Source organism: Patagioenas fasciata, chromosome 14 (assembly GCF_037038585.1).
Source record: "Patagioenas fasciata isolate bPatFas1 chromosome 14, bPatFas1.hap1, whole genome shotgun sequence".
Classification (NCBI taxonomy): Eukaryota; Metazoa; Chordata; class Aves; order Columbiformes; family Columbidae; genus Patagioenas; species Patagioenas fasciata.
The window spans coordinates 7,406,381-7,429,627 of record NC_092533.1 but is presented as its reverse complement, the minus strand read 5'-3'; the positions used below and the strand labels follow the sequence as shown (position 1 = coordinate 7,429,627).

At 42.8% G+C, this 23,247-nt stretch overlaps 1 protein-coding gene across 3 annotated transcripts; it reads right to left on the bottom strand.

The window, feature by feature from the left end:
• Positions 1 to 176: 176 nt before the first annotated feature.
• Positions 177 to 22,649, bottom strand: TBC1D9B (TBC1 domain family member 9B). Of its 3 annotated transcripts, none has more exons than XM_065848844.2 (22): positions 22,470 to 22,649; positions 19,897 to 20,007; positions 17,093 to 17,211; positions 15,790 to 16,018; positions 14,876 to 15,134; positions 14,053 to 14,260; positions 13,713 to 13,925; positions 13,393 to 13,554; positions 12,637 to 12,787; positions 12,021 to 12,235; positions 11,159 to 11,276; positions 10,160 to 10,445; positions 9,357 to 9,486; positions 8,074 to 8,172; positions 7,170 to 7,238; positions 6,153 to 6,393; positions 5,734 to 5,799; positions 5,509 to 5,580; positions 5,048 to 5,119; positions 3,920 to 3,967; positions 3,365 to 3,471; positions 177 to 2,582 (listed from the first exon to the last, which is right to left on the bottom strand). In XM_065848844.2, exons 1-22 carry the CDS (start codon positions 22,585 to 22,587, stop codon positions 1,890 to 1,892), a joined length of 3,786 nt encoding a protein of 1,261 aa, XP_065704916.1. In that variant the 5' UTR covers positions 22,588 to 22,649; the 3' UTR covers positions 177 to 1,889. The 3 variants fall into 3 exon arrangements, with proteins under 3 accessions (XP_065704916.1, XP_071670815.1, XP_065704917.1); XM_071814714.1 differs by lacking the exon at positions 22,470 to 22,649 and adding an exon at positions 20,963 to 21,149; XM_065848845.2 differs by lacking the exon at positions 5,048 to 5,119.
• Between the last annotated feature and the right edge of the window lie 598 nt (positions 22,650 to 23,247).

Genomic DNA, 23,247 nt, shown 5'->3' with positions numbered 1-23,247 from the left:
GAACAAGATAAAAAATATGACCAAGAAAAGAAAAGGAAGAAAGAAGATAAACAAGAAAATAAGATGAAAAAAGGAGGAAAGACTCCACTCACACCGAGTCCACTCCTCCAGATAAACATCAGGGTCAAAGCACAAGGAACACTCCATGGGCTCACAGAAATACGAGGCAGTCAAGGTTGCCTACAAGATTCTGGTTCTTTTATTGAGTATATAACAGATAAGACAGACAAGACAGTGTAAAATCACATGTATTATTTGTACTTTTAAAAAATTACAATAAATTACTGAATAATTAGTAAAAGCTGTTTTACTAATGGCTGCTCTCCAGTGATACAGGACAGAGGAGGCAGATAAATAAGAAACATGTACCAGCCGTGAATACGCAGAATGTCACAAGGAATTAACACCGAGTACCACACAGAGTAGTGTTAAATGGGAACATCCAACCCAACGGGTCCTTCCCGGCCTTTACGCTCTGAACACCAGCTCAAAGCCGCCGCAAACCTCTCCTCCAGTGCAGGGTCTGCTCACACCCAGCAGCAGCACCGCTCGCTCCGGCCCTGCCAGGCAGACGTCTGCACGCTGAGATGAATTTATCTATAGGAACAGCATTAATTCTCCTTCCTTGGAGCAGACGCCTTACTACCAGAAGGCTAACTCGTCGTTTCTTCTGGTCTAAATTGATTTTGAAGAGCAGTGACTCAGTCTCCCAGTATTTTGTCTCTAACTGGAAAGAGATCTGCTCCATTGAGGTTTCCCATAATGGGCTGATGGCAGAGGGCCATACTGCTTTGATTTTGTCCTCTTTAGGTAGAAACGCCCTTCGACGTCTACTAGTTTCTCAGAGCACGTACATTGCTAGACTCTTTGTACAAGAGATGCTCAGAAAGGACACACTGAGCAGCTGCAGGTGGCACAACGCTCCTCCTGCACATCTTCCTGCCCCAAGCCTTTGTGAGGGCTGACTGATGAGTATTCTTAGGGGTCTTCCTAAAAATTGGGCAGAGAAAATCCAGCAGACCAGAGTGCCACCGCCATGTAATGCTGAGGCTGACTCACCGACTTCTAATTTAGGAACATACGCCCTCATTATAATCGTCATGAGCCCACTGATTGACTTAATATTATTTCTGCACCGAGGTCAAGGAACTTGTGGCTTCCCAGACAAACTTAAACCCACGGCTTTCAAAGAATTAGAAAAGCAAATGTTAGAAAACAAGGTGTGTCTGAAAACTCCTGAATGCTAAAGGAGAAAGAAAGTGATCGTACACTATGAAAATGCCAAATCACATTCTGAAAGAAACCTGCAGAGCTGAGAAATGACTCTGTTCAGACCTTAGGGTGCTGGGAGCAGTGGGGCACATCTGCATGACAGCTGCTGAGTCACAGGACAGCACTGAAGAACTCACAAGACTATTTGTAGGTCAGGGTCCTATAGCACTGGACTATGCTGCGTTAGCTCTCAGATTGGCAGCCAGAGGTGAACGCGGTTTCAAGCCAGGCTGCGTCTGCTGTGCGAGTTACCCAGGGACCTACAGCAAACAAGGGCAGGCAAGGAGCAGTTACTGTCTGAAATAAAACATCATTAAAATAAAAGGTAGCAAAAGGCAGACATGCATAATTTATGGTGGTAATTCTACATGTCAGGGGCTATCGGGTTCTAATGGCTCTTGAAAATGTAAATCTGTCAGCCAGAGTAGCCAAAGAAGCACCTACATAAAACAGTCACTGTCAGAAGCCCCATATCGATAGGAATCTACTGTAATTGTGTAGTTACTGGTCTCTGATTAAACAAAAAAATCCCAAACACAAAACAGCAAACCATCCTGCTATCCGCCACATTAACTCCCTGTTTTATCTCCCAAAGACAAATTCCTGCTTCCTTGAGTTCACCCTGACACAGAGGATAGTTCATAGTCACTGGATGAACTGAACTGCCTCTCCACCTTCTTCTGATCCTTGATCTTTTGCAGGATATCGACCTTCTTCTCAAAGTAGTTTACGAGGGCTGCCTCTGTCAGCATAGAAGCCAAGATCTGCTCAAAGGAGATCGACCAGTCAGTATCAATGGTGCTGCCATACCTGGCAGCTGAACTGCTGCCTTCACAGCCAACCAGGACCGTGTCGTCCGCGATGTCTTCGCACTGCAGGGAGCCTGTGCTGACCATGGAGTAAGACGACATGGACATATCATCTTTGGTTTCATCATCTGATAGCAGCTGTAAAGGAGAGCTTTGTCCTTCCCCTGACCCATCTCCTAGAGTTTGGTTCTCCTGCTGTGTTTTTTCAGACTGAGCACCCACACAGGTTTTGTCCTCACAGTCAGTTTGGTGTTGCTGCTCCACTGCTGAATTCTGACTCTGTTCAGACGTTGGTGACTCCTCTTCACTCACAGGATCTTGGGTGTTGTTTGCTTTGCAGTCCTCGGACTTCCTCATAGGCCTGTTGGAAAATTTTTTTCCAACCTCCCCGATTCGCAGAAGGAGACTGGCTACAGTGGCAATTGCATGGTAGAGCTCTTGTTCCACCGGGTCCTCACTGAACATGTTGTAAAGGGTCTTGCATAACTCTATGAATTGTTCCTTTAAAAGACAGAAATAAAAAACAACAACTATATTTCAGGCTGAAAAGAGTTGACAGTGCTAGATAAAGCAACAGGCACCATCTTGACTGACTCCTTCTTTATTTGCCTCCCCACCAAATGGCAACTGACTAGTGATTCAGAACAGTCCAATACAGACAAACTCTGCTGCAGTAGCCAAATCGAGACACAGCAATTTAATAGTGGTGGGTTTTTTGCTGGCAGATGAACAGAGCACTCACATATTCACATCTGAGAAAATCTGAAGTTTTCCTTCTGTCCTGCTACTCTTTTGTGGTCAGGTTGTAAGCATTTCCAAACTGGTTTAAGTAGCGCCCATCAAGGAAATTAGAGACAGAAAAGATCACACTGGTCACCAGACTCTCTTTCCTGTAACCACATTCTTTGCTCTCTGCCAAGCAGCTGTAATTTGAGGCAATGCAAAATCAAAAAAGCCAAACAAGTTCCTGTGACTGATGACATATTTGAAACATCTTGTTCTGGAGGGAAAACATAGATTGCAGTTCTGATAGCAGAAATTGGTCTGGGAGGCAGAGAGAATCAATTACATTTGACTGGTGAAAACAGAGCACTTTGTCCACGTCCACTGAGGAAGTCAACACAAACATGTGGAAGTAGAGGCTTCAAAAGCTCAGCAGACCAGAACAGCAGGGCAGACTACAGGCATGGACTGAGTATGCTGGCAAAATGGCTTCACATACTGCTGAATTCCCCACTAAGCTGTTGGTCATCTCACTGGAAACCTGCACATTCACATCTTACCTGGCTCATTTTGGGGAGATCTTTGATGGTTTCTTTCTTGGACTCTTTTTCCTTGGCCCATATTCTTAGGTAGTATCTATAGTCCTGTGGACTGGTACCTTTCTCCTCTGCAAGGCAAGACCAAACCACTACTGTCAGGTGGTTAATGGTTTCAGACTTAAAAAGTCAACACTGTGCAAGCACAAATCATGCTGGAAGCAGGTTTTACTGACAGTTCAGGAACGCATCTACCAGGAAGGCAGCATTGTTTTCTGCTGGTTTATCTGATCCAGCTCAGTAGAGCAAAAATCTTAACGCTGCTGCATCAGTGTGACTTCTCATAAATGAACTCTGTGAGTTGACAACTTACCAAATATGATTTACAAATGTTACAATCTTGGTATGTAAAAGAGTCAGAGCAGTAAGGCATAAGATTTATTTCCTAGCTCACATCCCACTTCACCTCTGTTCATGCGGGACACTTTGAAAGGTGTCCCTGATACAGCAACAAACAATAAACAGTTCATAATATGAGAGAGACAAGACTGGATTGTGGTCTATTTATGATGAAATTACCTTTTTCTGGACCATTCTCATTTCTCCTTCCTTTATCTTCTTGGGTTTCTAAAAAATTGTGGAATTATAAAAGAATGATTAATAACTGATTTTTCAGCAATAATCACATGAAGAACATAAGACAACTCATATACAAATTAAAATTATAAAATAATAGATTTAATGGAAGTTAGATCTCACATTCCCACATCATGTTTGGAGGAGAAAACAGAACGGGATGGAAACAAGGAGCTGAAGAGATGAACTGGATAAAAAAAACACACTGAAAAAGTGGGTTGAAGAGCTGAAGAAGAAGAAGACAGAACTCTTAAAAGAAAGGGTGATACACAGACAAGAGAGACAGCTAAGGAACGTGATGGCTTAAGGATGAAGACATTAGGTTATCCAAAACAAGATAATGAATGGAAAAAAACCCAAACCACTGCTAAGCATAAATGTGACTAAGAGCTACACTCACCATTATTAACTGACTGAACTGACACTCTGAGAGTAATTTGTGAATCTAACTTCATGAACTTTGCTTCTGGTTCTCTACATTGTCATTAGACTATATAGAAGTCTTGGCTCAACTCTGACTATTTAGTTAGCCACCCAGCACCAAAGAGCACAATCCCTTGTACTTATTCAGATTTCTTTTGAGCATTATTACATTTTGGTAAACATTTAGCACAATTAACATAATCTGACCTCCTATATGACAAGCCCTAAAATTGTATTTTAAGAAATACAGTAAATTAGTGTACTAACAGTTTTACAGTTCAATGCCATGGATCCTTATTGTTTTAAATTAGAAGACTGTGAAGGAGACAGGTTAGCATCTACCCAGACCAGCAACCCTAGCACTCCCCACAAGCTGCTGTGGGCATATTTTCCCCCTGCTAGTTTCTAGGGTGAGATAAATTCCACTGAAAGAAGCTGAACAAAGCCTATTTCACCAAGGTTGAAACTCAATAGGTAGAATATACTGAAAGATATCTAATTACTTATAACACTTTATTCACAGTGGGAGCGTCATGAGAGAGGAGCAGCAGCAACAACTTCAGAGTATTTAAAATAACACATTGGTGCTGGCAGATGGTATCAGCGTTAGAACCATGCTCAATGCATGCACATAATCCATGGACTGACCTTGAGATTCACAGTGCAGGCAGAAATCCAGCTCTGAGACAAAAGGAGATACTTGAGCAGCAGAAAGAGGGGCTGAGGGGACAACATCCCAGATAAAACAGAAGAAGAGGCCAGACATAGACAGACAGAGAGAAGGAAACAAAAACAAGAAGAGAGACAATGAGACTTGCATGAAAAACCTAACTCATGGTGGGAGATGGGCTGGTAAAAGCACACGGCTCCTCAGCAGTCTGATTGTGCTTCAGAGCACGCTGTGTCCTGCATGGAATGGGCACTGAGGATTTTAAGCTCCAAACTTCTTTCCCATCATGCAGCAAAGACAGTGAACTCAAACACACTGGCAATCTCAACATGCTGCCACCATGAGACCATGCCTTGCAAATATCACCATTCGTAGCACATGGATTTATGCTGCAATTCCTGCCTAAAATGAGAGGTAAAGGCAGCAAGTGTGGCATTACCTTCTGTTGTAACATCCTCTGTGAAATAACTCGTGGCCTCCAAAGCAGACTCTGTCTCTTCTGGATTCAGAGCTGTATTTACAGAGAAGGAAAAATTAAGATGTCTAAGATAATTAACAGCAGTATCACCCACTTCAGTAACAAAATTTGTGAGGCTGCCATTTTCAACTGCATGTCAGAACAGACCATGCTCAGCAGTAGCAATATCTGACAGCGGTAACTCACCGGGAGGCAGATGCAGTTTGTAAAGTACTTTGAGTTTTTCAGTAAGGTCACCATGATACATCCCACCTGTGAAAACAAAAAATATAGCTAAGAAAAATAGTGCTTAGGATAAAGAATCATCCTCTGCTCACAGGCTCAAAACAGGATGAGATCAGATGCAATGAGGAAACACTAAGTGCACAAAGCCCTGCGCAGAAGCAGTAAAGAAATCCACAGCAAAGCTGCATCTTGTTGGTTTGCCACCTATTGTTTCTCAAAACAGGAGACTGCCCAGCGGCAAAAAGGCACCTTCTGTTCTGCCTGCGGCTGCCTGTAAGGCTGTCATTCTGCAAACACCACTATCTCCTCTTAGTTCTGCTTGGAAAAGAGCGGAAACGTTTTTTTTGCAATATTCCATCATCTCCCAAAGCACCACTTACTCATGCCTGTCACAAACTCCTTGAAGTTAATGAGAGAATCCCTGTTCTCATCCAGAAGCCGGAACAAACGCCCTGCTAGCACAGGCGTGTGCGCGCCGCAGGACCAGGGGGTCAAACTGATGAACAGGTCTTTGAACTGCTCCATGTCTATGCGATACTGCTCCAGGTAGGGTAAACTTTGATCTCGGCGAGCAGCGGCAGCACGATTATTTCCCCAGTAACAGCTCATCAGATATTTTGCCTTTGGAGAGAAAGGATTAATAGGTCACATTATACTTCACTACAACAACGCACAGGAGTGGAGACTTTGTTATAGCTCAAGAAGAGCATTGAGTAAGCAGGAAAGAGACATTTCAGGACACACTGTTCATCTCCCCCATTATTCCTAGTGTTACTTCACTACAAAATAATATGAAATGAAGGAAGAGACAGGGATTTCACAAAAAAGTACAAAGAACAATTTTAAGTGAAAAAATACAAAAAATATGAACTCAACTTCAAAAAAAATGCCACTTGGGTTTTACTATGAAGGGAACATGCAGGTTTTGGAACTAAGCCTCTCTTCCTGAGTCTACAGCACAGGGCAACTGAGCTTGCAGTAACTTTGGTAAATGCAGTTCAGTAACATCATTCTTTTAAAAATAACAAATAGAGGCAAAACACTTTAGTCATTTTGTCACAATTACAGAGCAAGTCAATGGCAAACATGAGAATAAAAATTGAGGTAGGGTCAATCCTCGCTCTCTGTTTTAAGTGCTATGTGACATTCCTTTACACAGACTTCATGATCTGAGTATCATTCAAATACTGTGAATGTTTTCTGGCATCTTTGGAAAAAAAAAAGAAGAAAAATCAATGGGATAGTAATAGCGCCAGTCTCACTGGCACCATGTACAACAGAATGCCACATCTGTCTCTGGCAGGTTGGATTAAGAATCAAAGTCATTGCTTCCCTTTCAACTTCTCTCAGTAATTGTTCTTTCCATGTTGGAACACTAACTCACTCTAACTTCTTACCTTGAACACCACATACAGCTCTTCCAGTTCTTCAATAGAGAAACCAATGTCACTAGACACAGCTCGGACCTACAGTTTAGGGAGAAGACAGAGTGAACAATTTATTTCAAAGCTAGAAAAATTAAACATGACTCACTGAAATATCTGTGTAGCACAGAGGAGAAGACAATACGTGCAAGGAGATATTACACAGGATGGGAGAGAAAACCACCATTCCACTACCTCCCATTGCTGTGGATTACAGGTCAGGAAGACAGTTTCTGGTCAAGCAGAAACCACTGACATTTTGAGTAGCTAGAAAAAATTACTGCGCTAATCTCCTGTTTGTGCAGATCTGACTCTGCAGATTGTGTTGCCCCCCCATCTTGTTTTTATCTTCAGATATTTGACTCAGATGCATTGGAAAACAACAGTGAAAGAAACATGTGGACGAGGTTCTCCACCTAGGATGTGCGAGATAACTGCAATAGATGTGGATACTCCCCTTTGCCCATGAACCCTTCTGTAAGATTCCCTAATGCGCTAGCATACTCTCTAAATGGCAGGAAAATAATTATCTGCTAGCCAGCTTTTCTCAAAGATTCCAGGCAAGCAGTAAAACTGATAGTGCCAAGCTGTGGAGACTACTACAAGACCTACAAGTGGTTTTTATCTCCCTCCATACCAAATAACTCATTTGATCATGCCCTAGCACTTCAATCCATTTTATTAAAGAGAACCATGTAAAGAAGGCAACTAAAAATCCATTATTCCAGCCAGCAAAACCATTTTTTCCACTTTAACTGCAATTATCTAGGTCACTTAAAACTGAGTCTGCTACAGGGCAAACCTTCTAGATGCTTACAGCAAAACCTGTTCCATTAATACGCCATTTGGTAGCTCATTCAATCTGAGCTTCACGTACCACACTCTTCTTGGCTGTATCCTCCAGAGACTGGATCACTTTCAGCCTTTGTTTAAAACGCATTTGTTCAATGTCATCTGCCTTCAAATTGCTGAATTTCTACAAGAAAGGAAGCAGACCAGGTCAACATCACCTCCTAAAGAAAGAACAAGCCCTGTTTCAATTACATGTTCTTTAACAAGTATACTCTCCCCTCAGAGATGATCTAAAACCCCTAGGAGGCTTTTACCAGCAGCAAGAAGATAGAAAAAACTTGAGCTCTGTTCCCTATTCACCCCTGTCCTGCAAGAGAAGTCATTCAGAATTCATGAGAAATTCAACATCAGAGGTTTCTAAAGAACAGCTGAAAAAGCATCTGTCAGGACTGACAGAAATCCAGATCCCGTGCTGTGGCAGAGATAAGAGAACAGACAGGTTGTCATTCCTCGCAGCCCTGCTTTCTTCTAGGACCCATATGAGATTCAGCTACAAACACCAAAGTTAACGGGGTTTTCTACTGCCTAGGTCAGACAAGTGAGATTAATCTGGTAACATTCTTTAAAAAAAAAAAACCGAACAAATAGAGAAGGTAGATTTGAAGAAACAAACAAAATACCTAGCTAAATGAGAGCTGCCTGACTGTAAGCAGCTGAAAGGGGACCGGATGAAGAACGGGAGATAAAAAGGGAAATGAATTCACATTTACCACAGCATAACAAAAACAAACTGTCAAACACCAGGTCTCTTGGCTGTGTTCTTTCCACCATTCAGACACACATTTTTAACGAGTTTTTTCTCATTATGAATAATGGGCTACACCTGCAGCACTGCAGAGGTATTTCAACAGCACCGGCACCATTCTCAGGTCACCTTTCTGTTAACATAATGTGGATCCCAGAACAGGACTCCTGTGCACATGAACTGGGATGCTTCCACTTCTCTGCAGTTTACCTCACAATTTTTACCTGAATTTCCCACCTCAACTCTCAAGCAGTAACAATCCTCACATACAAGTAACAATAGAGACTTTTTTTGGCAAAGCAGGGAGAAATTTCTGCTCTGTAATTTTTCCTCATTTGTAGTCTTCATTTCAGACTCCAACAGTGTTGGGGAGACTCTTTGTAATCCACAACAGACAACAGAGTTATGCTCTGTTCACACCGAAAAGGAGGATTTATGGCTTGGGCTTGCACTCCATGAGCACCTCAAGCTATGAACACTGTTCAAATTTTGGTTGCACGAAGTATAAAACTGGATGTTAGTAGAGAAAAATCTCTTGGGTGAAAACCAAGTCGGACTCTTACCTCATAGGATGTTTTGATGAGCTCAAAGATGTCGATTTCAAGTGGTGGGTCATCTCCACTTGTCAATAAGGCGTGCAAGTGGGGAATAGGGGGAGAGACGCTCTGTCTGTTAACTACGTTGTCCAAATATCTGTGGGGAAGAAACAGAAGAGATGCAAGACTCCAGGATTAGTGTCCAAGAAAAGAAGTAATAACCTAAATGCATCATTTGGAACTTCTTTGTAACATTAATCTAAACATGTAGGAAAATTTATTTTTTCCCAGCTAACCTGCAGTGCCACCCTCAATGTACCTGAAGTAAAGCTGATTTTCACCCTAGTTTTGGGGTCTCTACTCTTTTTAAAGTGGGTTTCTAGTAGTAAGCTGAAGACCTTGGTATGCATATAAGATATTCACATTTCAAACAAGAAAATCTTACATTTACTAGACTTGGGAGATATCTGCTTGATAAAGCTTTATGTTTCTATAATACAGGGCAATTCCTGCCAGGATTTTTTTTTTTTAACAGTAGATCAGAATTCTGTGAATTTCAGAGGAGCAACCTTTTGGAGTTCAAATTCAAACTGAGAAGCAGGAATGCATGATGCTGCAAAGCAAACAATTCCAGAAAGATGGGAGTCCTCCGTACTTGAGCCAAAAACTCATTTCAGCTGTTGCAGAAAGCAACAGCAAACCCCTCTGGAGCTCAAGTTTTGTCCTAGAGTGTTACCTGTGACCTGCTCGGTAATGGAATTAGGTAGAAAGAGATTATGGCTAAATGGTACTGCTACTACTCAGTTACAAATAAGAACAATGAATGGTACCTGCCCAGAATAGTCATGGCTTCACCTTCATCAGAGCACTGTAACAGCTTCTCCATGTTGGCATCAAGTATGGCCAATGACACCTGCAAGATAAACTTGATTCCCTCATAGAAAAAACAGTCGACAATGACCACGGCGCTCTCAAAGGGCATGACACTGAGAAAGAGAGTGAGAAACCAGGAAAGCGATATGGTGGAAATCACTCCCAGGTCCTGCATCTTTTCTGCCAGCTGTGGAAGATATTCCCGTGTGAGTTCTTCAAAGATGCCTTGGTCCACCAATGCGCCTGGAAGACAAACAAAACCAACAGTAGAACTCAAACTGGTGGTAGCAGGGTACTATACTCAAGCTAATAAATGATTAAACAAAATGGTGTGAGTTCACTTGAATTTCATATAAGCCTCTTAACATCAGAACTAAAATCAACACTTTTATTTAGAATTGTTCCCTGTTCTCATTAAAAATAACATACCTAGACAGAGACTATTTCTACACTGCAGAGCATGCAGCAAGACAGTCTCTCATTGATCTGTGCATTTTCCCTAAAATGAGGGGTAGAAGGTTACTGATAAAGTATTTACATCAAACCATACTCTTTTACAGAGACCAACTTTAAAAGCCCATTAAGCGGTGCTTTCACTAACCTTTCCTGGAAGCCTAGTCCAAAGATTTAATACATCATTCAGATGGATAAAAAATAACCCAATTACTTTTCTTCTAGGTATGCTTCCTTACTGCTAATCGTCCCTCTTGATACCAATTTTTAGTGACTTCATCTTCCTTGTCACTACAAGGTAGTACTACTACCTTGGCAGTCTGTAGTGTCTCTTCCCATGTCTCCATCACATGCATCCAACTTTCAAGGGAACAGGGTTGTGCTTCATAATATTTAAAATGCATTATATTTAATTCACTCTGAACAATGAAACGTCCCTGAGAGATCCTGGTGGAACTGCAGCTGAAAATCCAGGCTCCAGCATGAATTTGACAAAGACTCACCCACTACTCTGGTGTTGTAGTAATCTGGTAACATCCGCTCACATAAAGCCACTAGGAGCCAGAAAGCCTCTTCCTCATTGCAGTACAGCAGCAGTACTGACGTGACAATGTTCATGGCCTACAAGCCGGCAGCGTTAGATAGGCAGATATAGGAGAGAAACATGAAGATGTTCATGACTCTGTCATTACAGACCAGCTAAACTTAAAAAGCTTGATAATAGCAAAACTGTCACTAAGAGTCGCATCTATTTCCAGCTTTTACTGGTATCTGAGTCAACAGATGACCTTGAGCCAATTTACCTTCCTGTTTCAGTTCCTCTGTGAGGCAGCAAATAATACAGAGACTTTTTGCAAGCACTCACTAACCAGCGTGACTAAGTATAATATTCAAAGTTTTCATAAAAAGCTTTGTAACAATTTGGTTATAACAGAAGAACATAATGAGAACCTCTTATACCAGAGCAATACACAAAATGAATCTGAATTTCCACTGAGTTGTTTCACAAACCAGCAACTGGCTTCATTTTCAATGTACCGCCCATGTGCATCATCACCTATTCCATTTAATTGCTCTTTTTAACAAAACCAGAAGACAGTTTTGCTCAATTAGGGAAAGCTCCATAAGGAAACAGTAGTAAAAGACCCTGTTATTACCCCTAACAAAAATGTGCAAAGTCTATTTAAATACTGTACCCAAAAGATACTTAAGAGATCCTGCAACATCACTACTTCTTTCCTACTCTCACACCACCACAGGGAAAGCATGGAGGAAAAGTTTGAAACTGAACAAAATAACACAGAAAAAGCCCAAGTCGATCATAATCACTGTGTAGGGCTAACAAGTCTAAGACTTCTTTCTTACCTGACAGTACCCAATTGTTGGATTTCTGAATGCATAAGCTGTTAAGACTCTCCGGAGGGCAGCAATTCCCAACTCATTCTGGAAGGCAGGATGTTCCGGCATAGAACGGTGCAGATCTCTCTCAATTTCCTCTGTAGCAAGATTGTACTTTCCCATTGACTTTTCCACAAGATCTGCATAGTAACCAGGATGAGTCACCATCTCATTCCAAGCCCCTGTAATGACAAACAAATAGTGCTTCACCTCTTGAGCTTTGGAATACAGATCTTCTGCCTGTAGTTTCAGTGAGGAGGCAGCCAGGAAGCACTACATAAACTCATCAACTACAAATAGCTATGAAAGTATAGTAACAATCTCATTCTTAAACCATCATGTTAGAGCCTAGGTCCCAACACTGAAATGCAAAGGAGGCCAAAGAGCTACTATGCTCATTAAGAAAGTTGTATCAGGAATGTGATCACTACATTTTTGGCAAAAACACTACGAAGTGTCATCCAGGTGGAGTTAGCTTGTGTTTAATTTCTTCTGAAATAAGCTAAGATTCAGAGCTTTTCATGTGAGATGTACAGAAAGCTTATTCCTGCTAGTTGTTAAAGTATCCCACACAACCTCCTACCTGAGAAAAGGAGCCACAGCTCTCCACGAAGGTTCTCTGGGATTCCTTTTTGCACCAGCTCCCTAGTCTTGGCAGTGCGATACATACACATCCCTCGCCCATATTCAAAGAAATGAATGTTCCAAGACTCTTCCTTCATCTTCTCCTTTGCCTTCACAGGAACAAATATAGCTATTTTAGCAGATTAATGCATTTTTATGTTTATAGGACAGGTGATTTCTGAGTATACTCAGGCCTACACAAGAAAAATGCATTGTGACATTTAAAGCTTTTCTTCTTTCTGCTGAATAAAAGGCTGTATGCTAATTTACACCATTCTGAATCAGCTCTGACCTTGCTTAAACTCAAGTCTTTACAATGCTAACATGGGCTATGCAATGGCATTACAACTTGCAAATCTCTACATAAATGCAAGTAGAACCATGGTCTAAGATGATTAACTAAGAAGCAGAGATAGCAGTTCTCTGCTTCCCTGATATGAAGAAAAGCAGTTCTTCACAGGCATGAATTTACACCCCAGAAACACAGTAACACTCATTTCTTAGCCTCTAGTCAAGTATCTCAGGTATCTCAGTACTGATAAAGTAAACTGATGGTCAGGTTACATCCATGCAGCACTGTCACTGTGACAGACAGAGCAGTGATACTGCAGGACTGACCACGGATAAAATGCATTGTCAGAGTCTCAGAGCAGGACAGGAAATCTGTAACCTACAGCAAACTATTTATAGTTAGTTAAGTCAGAATATTATTTACTCCTTTGGGTCCCAAGAGCTCCTCGGAGTTTCTTCTGAAGAGTTTAAGTAGTCCCTGCGAGGCTGTTGGCACTTCCCCAGCACAGAAGTTGACAGGTCGGTTGCTGAGAGCAGCCGTGGGACTAACTGCGAGCGGGCTGCTGGAGGGCAACTCTGGAACCTCCTAAGGACAGAACATGAAACATCTCAGCTCAGGCAGCCTCCTCTGCTAATTGTCTAACAAACAGATGTCATTTGCTGGTGACGAGCACTGCTACCACACTGCAAGGAACATTATTCTGAAAAGCAGACAGATGCTCCTCCCAGCTATTTCCTTAGTACCTCGCAACCAGGATCAGCCAAATTCCACTTCCACTCCCTGTCGCTGCCGCATGGTTTCTTGGATGGCGTTCTCTGCAAGAAGTCAGAGATTCTCTGTACCAAGAAATCTCGGTCTTTCAGATTGGCAAAGAAGAAGGTCATTTTACTTCTAGTGCTGATGGACAGAGGGCTGGGCAAGACACTGGAACTATCTGCTTTCTCAACTATTGTCACCTAGAAGACAAAAAGACAAGGGCCATTTGGATCTAGCAGATTCTCCATTATCTATAAAGCACCTCACAAAAGTGAGAAGCACACAAATAAGGTCTGTAGTCTCAACACACAGCCAAGAAATTCCCACCTCCCTGAGAGGAATGATGAGATGACAGGCCTCCTCTGCCTTGCTGGCAAAACAGATGTAATTGTTGGAAACAAACATCTGGCCAGGAATATGCATCTTGTTGAATGGTGTCCACAAGGTACAGTCTGTGTGTCCATCCAGGCATTCGTCCTTGGGCAACCGGAAAGTAGCACGGTAGCACTCATTTTTGGCTCGAGCATCCAGGTCTCTGAAGAAAAGTAAAGAGTATTTCCCAGAGGTTTTTCCTCACTTGAAAAACCCACTCAAACTCTAATGTTAAGTGTTTGTTCCAATCACAACCTTCAGACTGTGCTGTGTATTCTTAGCATTCATTTCTCTAACTGAGGTGCCACCCCTTATCTGACTCCTCTTTCAGCCTTCAGACATGCTTCACTGACAAGGTATGTCCTGCAATACAAGATAAAATATGCAAGTGCATCTGCAAAACTTAAACGTTACATCAGATTCTGAAACTGCAGAGAACAATCCCCAGTGGGAGGACTTATTATATATACATTTGTATTGACTTTTTACAAATCTTCAACTTCAGACAAAGGGGCTGATGTCATTTTCTTCTTTCACTTTTTTTTTTCAAACAGAATTTTCAACAGTTCCTAGTTGAAAATTCCTTCTGACAGCAGCTAGTCATGCATGAGAAAGACACGAGGGTGTGAGTGAACTCGGTACCAATTTGGGACAGGAAAAAGAAAGAACAGACAGAAGGCTAATGAGTGAAGTAAGTGATGCAGCTCCTGGAGTAAGAAAACCCTATTTATTATTACAATCCCGTGCTATCTGTCTTCTCACTGCTGGAAACATATACCTTTTTAATGCAGAGATGTTCTTAAGAGGCTTTCTGGGCTTTGGGAGGGACTTGTCCTGTAGGAAGCTCTCATTATCCAACAGCTGCCGCATAGCAATGTTAGCCAACTGCTCCATCAGCTTGAATGTCTCGTTGATGTTGAGAAACATGGAAAAATAAAGTTCATTGTCCCTTGTGCTTACTTTAATGCACTCAGGGAACAGCAGTGTAGCATTTTTTTCTAGCTGGGTTACATCCACCCACTGGATCACCAATGTAACTGGGAAAAAAAGTTAAAAAAATACTATTACAATTTGAAGCAAAACAACAAGCAATCATAAATGAAGCTCAAACAGCAAGTAAGCTCTCAGTGTAGCAGCAATTTTCCCTTCTTACACGTGGACAACTATTTTCTTCATACTTTCACACTGTTCTCTAAAAATACTTGGAAATAATCTTTGGGATTAACTAGACTAGAAATAATGCAGTTCCGAAAGGACCATCTCCCAGGCAGTAAATGCTTCCAACTACAATTACTCAAGTTCTCTCCCTCTCTCTTTCTTCCTTCCTTCTCTCTCTCTTTCTAGCAAATTATTTCTAGCAAATTCAAGCTTTGTAAATACTGCGTCCTGGTGGTGATTCCAAATAAAACTTACCAAAGTCAAAATATTGCTTGGTTCTCTAATTCAGTTGAAGTAAAACTTAAGGTGTACTTGTACAACTTGAGAAATGTTTTGAAAAATGACTCAGCCATTCAGTCTAAACACCACTGAGCTGCCTGAGTGCAAAGACTGATCTATGCATTGAGCTACAGTTCAAAGGATTCCCAAAAGGAAGAAAACCTGACAGCTTAAGAAAAGGTCACACAAAAGATCAACTGCATCAAAACAATCATGGGAAGTGGCAGAAAAACAACATGCAGGCTTATAACTCACCCTCTTTGCCCAGCAAGAAGGAGTAGAAACAGAGGTGATTGACAGTGAGGTACAGCCAACCTTGCCTGGGCACACGTCCCTTCCAATAGCTGCAGGAGTAGTAATTGACCAACTTCTCCACCTCGGGCATCCCAAACTGCTTCCGCATCTTCAGTTCAGCCTCTTTGAATTTACCTGGATCCTCTTCCCCCTGGGGCTGCTCATTCTTGTTCTCTTCAGCAATAATTCCCTGAAAGGACATGGGAGGAGAGAGAGAAGAAATGGAAGGGAATATGCCTGCTGACAAACATAATATACAGCAAAAGGTCACAGCAGCAATCCGGGAAGACAGAAAAAAGAAATATGACACAGTAGTTATCATTTCCCCTGTCATGTTAACAGAAATAGTAAAGACATAGAATGAGCAGTCAGATAGTCCTGGAGTCTATGATCTGGGATCTACTCCTGAGCACAGGCGGCAAGCATTTGTGTTTAACGTTTGACTGAGTTTCTCATGGTTGGCCTGGGAACACTTTGAACACCCTGCAGGAAAACTGAAGTCTGTTTTCACTTGCAAATATCCTTCTTCAACAGGAAAAAGATCATCTGCCAGGAAGGGCAGAACTCCACAGTCTGACAGATCTTGATTAGCCAGAAGGAAGAACACATGACCACCATCTCTCTTAGACACACACACAGAAAATACAAAGAATCTGACAGGAGTACTGGAAAACACTCAAATTTCTGCTGTTCGATTAAAACCCCCTGTACTTACGAGTTTCTACCCTGGAGAACTTGTGGACTTGGAATCTGAGTGTGTTAACTGCGCAGCAAGCAGAGGCACCCGTCTGGCTCTGCAGGCAGCGGGAGTCGGGGTGCGGCTCCTTACAGCCAGAGGAGACGGCTCCCAGACCATTGTGGCGTGGCAGTACACTGCTTGCAAACTAGAATTCTCTCTCCCATATTTGTTGCTAGATGAACCCTCATTTATAACAACATTCTCTCTGCCTCAGAGGTGTAATGTGCAGGGATTTTAAAGAGGCATTGTATTTTACTTAGTAGGAGCACCCTAAACAGGCTCTTCGTTGAGATCTACTGCTCATAAACCTCTACTCCCAAAATACATTTGGCCAGTGTTATGACTCTAACATGATGCTGGTAATACTGTGTGCAGTTCAAGATGTACGTATGTCTGAAAAGGGAGGAGAGAGAAGTCCTGCAATAGAGCTCTTGCTTCCTCCCTCCCACCAGTAAAAAAAATCTTAAAACCACCTCCCCATTCCTTCTCAGGATCTGCAAGTCTTCAGAGAAACGTGTCGCTTACATGGATCTTGCCCTTGACAAAGGTGGTGATATCTTCCTCGTTATCAAAGATGGACAGAGTCTGCAGTAAGTTATTCTCCAGCCATTCCCAGTGCTTTGTGATCTCTTTACGAGATGATCCTAATTTAAGGGGTCAAAGATTATGAGAAGAGCAAAGTAAAAAGATATCAGAACAAGTTAACGACAGGAAACTAATAATTACCAAAGAGTGATCAGGACACATGAAATACATCAACTGTCCACAGGTCAAGGTTATTTGATGTACACCAACATTATGTTTCTAATTACATGTCTCCACTGCCACCAAGGATAATGAGCACACTGCCAATACACCATCCTAGTGCACACCAAACACAGCTTTTTTCCCCAGACAAAAAGCATTCTCATGTTCCAGACAAGAAGTACTTTTTTAATTCGTGGTATACTAGGATAAAAATAATGAACTTTCAGAAGAACCTTGAAATTTCAAAACAACTGAAGTTTTTACATTTACAAAAAGGCTGCACTTTTGATGAGCAATGGTCAGCAGAGAGCATACCATTGCAAAATAAAGCAACCAAAATATTCACGTCAGAAAGTTCTTTGCTCTCTTAAAAAAACTATTGCAGCACAACTTTTATATGTCAGTTGTCTTCAACTAGAAAATCCGCAAGAGTTCACAAAGGATACGCTTCACTGTGTAACCAATTTAAAGAACTTTTCTATAGAAGAAAATTGCCTTAGTTAGTTGCCATGACTTATTTCAAAGATCTGTGTTCACTAAAATATTTATTTCTCTCTTTCAATGGGTATTGCTATATTCTCTTGAATACAAATGTAGAAGTAGTTTTTATAACATAATTCCTTTTTTTCTAACAAGATAAGAAACAGTGTTAAATGCCGACAAAAAGAAATCAGTTTAAATGCAAGTCAAAGACATCTGCAGGTTTCTCTTTGCCAAATTCCAGTAAATACATCTTCTGAAGTTTCATACAAGAGCAGCAGGATATCTAAAACTGTTAACAGCATGCCTCCCGCTCCTCGATTTCTCTGTGAGTACATTAGACCTCTGTGTGTTTAATGATGGCAATGAAGGAAGCAGCAGACAACACAAGCAGCTCCCTAAAGCTATTGCTCTACCTGACTTTTCAAGAGGCAGCTTCAGCAATGAAATAGTCTTCACTTATTTGTAGTTGGACACCTAACCATACAACCCAGTGCCAGCTAATCTGTGGTTTCATAAGCAAAAATAACTCCAGGACCTGAAACCAAAAACTAGAAGCAAGTAAGCTGTCTTGTCTTGAAGGACCGCAGGCTATGAATTTGGGTTCATGTGTACAGCCCAATGGATCGGACATTTCTTTTGCTTCTGTGTATAAATTTACTTGACATCTATCCTAGCCAAATGGCAACATTTTTAAAGCATAAATGATTTTGAGTAATACTAAATGGCTTATTTTAAGGGCACAATTATCAGTTATAAGATGCTTTGGTCATGCAAAAACCCACAGATCCAGCAACAATGGCAGGGGAATAAAATCTGTGTTCTGCTTGGTTACGTGAGCTGCATCTCTCACCAAGTGAGAGCATATTGCTAAAATAAGCCAGGCCTCAATAACTGATGTCCTTCTAAGATCGACATCAGAATGACACACACAAAGGAGTAGAACTCTGCAGTTCTAAATGTATCAAACTCCATTTAGTTGTTATACAGCCCAACTCATTGACCATGCTACATTTCTTAAAAGTAACTGGGGCATAGAGGATATCAACTACAGCACTCCTGAAATTGCACAAAAATAACACATTTGTTGAGTTTCGATATACTATAAAATTTCAGATTTGCAGCACATGAGGCCACTAAGTATTCTGCTTTTTTCTATGCAGTTTCTGCTGCCATTTTGTTTTCTTCCTTCTTCTCTGCATCCTCCTTCCTCAAATGGGAAACTGAGTTTCTGTGAAACGCTGCAATTTTTAAACCTCTCTTCTGCAGAATTTAAGTAGCTCTGCAAGGGGGAGTATTGTGTCGGTTGCCCGGGGAGAAGATGAGAACAGGGAAAACAAGCAATCAACATTTGTGGGCTTAGCAAATGATTACTTCATGTTCAGATTTTACATCTCAACCACAAAGTGAGAAGTGAAGATTCTTATTACAAAGTCAGTCTATAAATATTTCTGAAGATATTTTCTTTTCAGCAACCAGTAGGACTTAAAGCCTTAATCAAAGTTCACCACCAGAGACTGCAAGGTGTACCATGGTTTTCTAACACAGCAGTTACACTTCTCAAGTAAAAGAGGCCAAGGATACTTGATGTATTAAAAAAATATTATTGTAATATATTCTACAATCTAGTATATCTATACATCTATTACAAGCCAAAAATAGCAGAAAAAAATAAACTGGATCAAGATAGTAGAGATTCCCTTAAGAGTGCTTGGCACCTTGAATGACCTTACATGTTCCCATCTTGTATTGTGCTCCTGGTAAGCAGGTTTTGGCACAACACTCGTCATCCCACAGCAACGCTATCATCACAGTTTTATTCTCTGAACAATCGCATCATGACCTTGCAAACAAACACACCTTGGAAGAAAGAAAACTTCTAACAACTGCAGAAACTGAAGCTTTTACAGAGTCTTAAGTTTCTAAACTACAGTTTATACAACACTGAGTTTTGTTGTTTCTGGCATCTTCCACTATTCCACCAGAAGCTCTAGAAAGTTTCCTGAGCTGTCACAGATACTTTTACGTGGGATAACTGATCACCTGAATCAGACAATGGAATAAAACAAATCCAGCCCCTGACAAGTCACATCAATACGTACCACACGCCACTGCCCAATACACTTGAGAGTCCTGAGTCTGGTGCAGAATACGGTATGGGGCAACTCGGGCACTGGAATCCAAAACCACGTCTAACGTTCCCACAAGAAGACCTAGGAGGCAAAGAAATCAAAACACTGTAACATCAACATGGAGAACTGGTTTAAACAAAAATACAGGGTCAACACTACAAGAAAACACAGGTTTCGTATCATATATGCTGTGATGGATGAGCACTTGGTTGAGAGAATATCTGAGCCGAACACCCTGTCACTGTAAGGAAATTCCCCAGAAACCAACTACAGCCAATCCCACTTGTAATGGATAAAGTTTAGATGGAAACTGCATGTCTGCTAAACCTCATTATAATCCATCACGTTCCTAGGAGTTTACTAAAAAAAGTGAAATGTATTATTCTCTGTGGGGTTTCTGTTACTAAGAGTGATTTTTAAACCTACGAAACTTAAACAGAGAAGAGCTTTCAATACTGTGTCTTTCAGCATCACCTATGCAAACAGTAGCTAACATAACTCATCCACAATGAATCAAATGGCTCTAGAAAAACTGGTACTCCCAGGTTTCAGTGATGTTTCTAGAAGTATTTCAATTAAACAAAGAAAGAAGGCAGAGAATCAAAATTTGATAATACAGAAGTTAAAATACTTTTGATATATTAAATTAAAAAGTAGACACTTCCAGAATAAATGTTGACAGCCACCAGACTTCGTAAAGCATACCCACTTATTTCAATTAGCCTATTTACTATGCAAATAAAATATCTAAGATGATACTTTGCTCTGTTATTCTAGATAATGTTCTATGAGCAACTTTAATGCAAATTAAGTTTGCAGCATCCTCATTGTTAAGGGTTTTCTAACATTAGAACTTAGGGAGCCTGGCTGCTCCTCGGGACCACTCTTTGGGAGACCCTGGCTCAGTTCCCTGTGGTTTGGGCAAGTCTGAGTAAGCTGTACCCCTTGATATCTCACTCATTATCACAGAACATGCTACTTCCTCCCCTTTATCTCTCTTGGCTGCCCAAAAGGAAGTAACACATTAGGAATATACCATTGAACATGCTTCAAGGGAAGCACCATCCACAGCAAGCTCATTAGTAATCCTTGAAACAAATACAGATGTATTCAGCACAGCTGGGTCTCAGTTTTGGCTCCACATTTCTTCGGTATAGTTTTAGGCAGAATACAGATTTAAAAGTCATTCTGAACACTTCCTATAACAATCCTGAATGTGTCACATATTGACATATGGACTGGTAACAAGAGATGTTAAGAACCCAAGTACGACAGCAACTTAAACACCTTTGCAGCTTGGCTGAATATTTGTGTTCTAACTCTAAAATGTCAGTTTGCAGTTGTTCAGCTCCTTAAGGATGACACGTGGCTTTTAATACATAGGAGCTCTGAAGAAAGAGCTAAACTAGCTCAAGAAGTAAATAGACACAAAGTTTCAAACACTGCCTAGATCAGATATTTCCAGAGTAGCACCGTGTGTCACTTCTTCTTGCAAAAACCTGGGAAATTCCAGAATACGATTACATGCCTACAGCAAAATTACACAAGTAAGTTATGTTACATAAAACAGGGTAAAATAATTTTAAATATTGTGGAGATGAAACATGGTAATGATGGTTATCAGCTGCGTCATTTCTGTAGTTAGTGTACTTGATTAATGGGGCTAATACATGAAACTGGTTGTGCATAAACCACAAATGTAAAAAGCATATTTTTTATTATTCACATAACTGTGTAAGCATTTTGCACACAAATGGGGCATTTTAAAAGTGAGGGGATTTTCTGCTGTTGCTAACACTGTGCCTTGGTAACAGGTTATTAACAGTTCCTACCACCAAACAGGGCTATCAGGCATTCGCACACATGGGTAGTTTTCATTGCACTGCACCAACACAACTTCAGCCCCAGCCCAAGCACAGCAGAATTTTCATACAGGCATTAATTAAAAACTACGTCTTACTTTCATTCTCTAAATCCTGAAAAAGCACACCAAAGATACACAGGAAACACCTCAATAATTCAAGGCAACAAGAGTATGACAAGCCATTTTTGACAAGGGAAGAAGACCATCCCGGCCACCCCCCCTCACAGTTGTTGTCCCCCCTGCGCAGCAGCACCGCCGGGGCAGCCAGAGCCCCGAACACCCGCCGGTGCTCCGCGGACCCCGCCGGGCGGCAGCGGGCGCGGCCCAGGGCTCCCCCGAGCTGCGGGGGGCGCGGGCACCGGCCCGAGCGCGGACGGGCGGGGGGAGGCGCGGACACCTCTGTGGGTGCCGCAGCAACGGCCGGGGCTCTGCGGGGCTCACACACCCGAGGGGAAGCGACGGGAACGGCAGAACGGGCTCACCCCCGCCGGCGGGGCCTGCACCCCCGGGCTCCCCAGCTCCAACCCCGCACCGAGGCGAGCGGCTCCTTGCCCCGCCCTGACAGGACCCCCGCCGCCGTCCTGGGGCGGCCCCTCAGCCCCCTGGGCCCGGCTCGGCCCTGCGGGGAGGCGGCAGCGGCCCCGAGCCGGAGCCTCCCCCCAGCCCCGCGGCGCCTCACCCGTGAGGCCGCCCCCTTTGCCGTGTCCCCGCCGGCGCTGGAGCAAGAAGAAGGGGTTGGCCCGCTCCGTGACCCACAGCGCGCCGGCCAGCAGCACCTCCTCGGGCCCCAGCCACATCGCGGCGGGGCCGCCGCGGCGGAGCGGAGGGGAGCTGAGCGGCTCGGCGGGGCTGGGCCGGGCCCGGCCGGAGCGCGGAGGCGGTGCCGGGGGAGCGGCCGGGCCGCGCCGATGGGTCACGGGGCCGCGCCGGCGGCCATGGCGCCCCCTGGCGGCCCGGCGCCCTCACTGCAGCGGGGAGCGAGGGCCGCGGCTCCGCAGGGCGGAGGTTGCGGGTTCGGGCCCAGGTTGCGGGTTCGAGCCCCGCTCCCCGGGGTGCGGCCAGTGCCCGCTCCGTGTCGCGTCCTCGGGGGGCAGTGGTGGTTCACCCCACGCTCTGCAGAGCCGGTCCCCTCTCGGTGGCTGAGGTGCTGCAGAAGGCGTTTACTGGGCCCTCAGCTTCCACTGAGAAGACCTTTGTCAGGGTGACTAATTCGATGAGAGCAATGTGCTCATGTAGTAAAAAATCAACCAGATGACAAATCTGTGCAATCCCACGGGACCCACTGAAGCTGCCATTAATAAAGACAGACTACTTAAATGCTCCTTCCCATTTTACACACCCGAATTTATTGGCAGGGAGCTCTCAGTGCAGCATTGCAGGGGGCTACAGCCTCCTCTCCAAACTGCTGCCCCCAACCCTGCCCTCGCTTGCAGTCCCTGGCACAGCGGGGACACGTC

Coding starts and splice junctions, on each gene's coding strand:
- TBC1D9B (XM_065848844.2), bottom strand. CDS start 22,587: ATGTGGCTGGGGCCCGAGGAGGTGCTGCTGGCCGGCGCGCTGTGGGTC. Junction 5,800..6,152: donor GGAGTTTGTGACAGGCATGA/GTAAGTGGTGCT, acceptor TTGTTTTCACAG/GTGGGATGTATCATGGTGAC. Junction 3,968..5,047: donor CCTGCACTGTGAATCTCAAG/GTCAGTCCATGG, acceptor ACAATTTTTTAG/AAACCCAAGAAGATAAAGGA.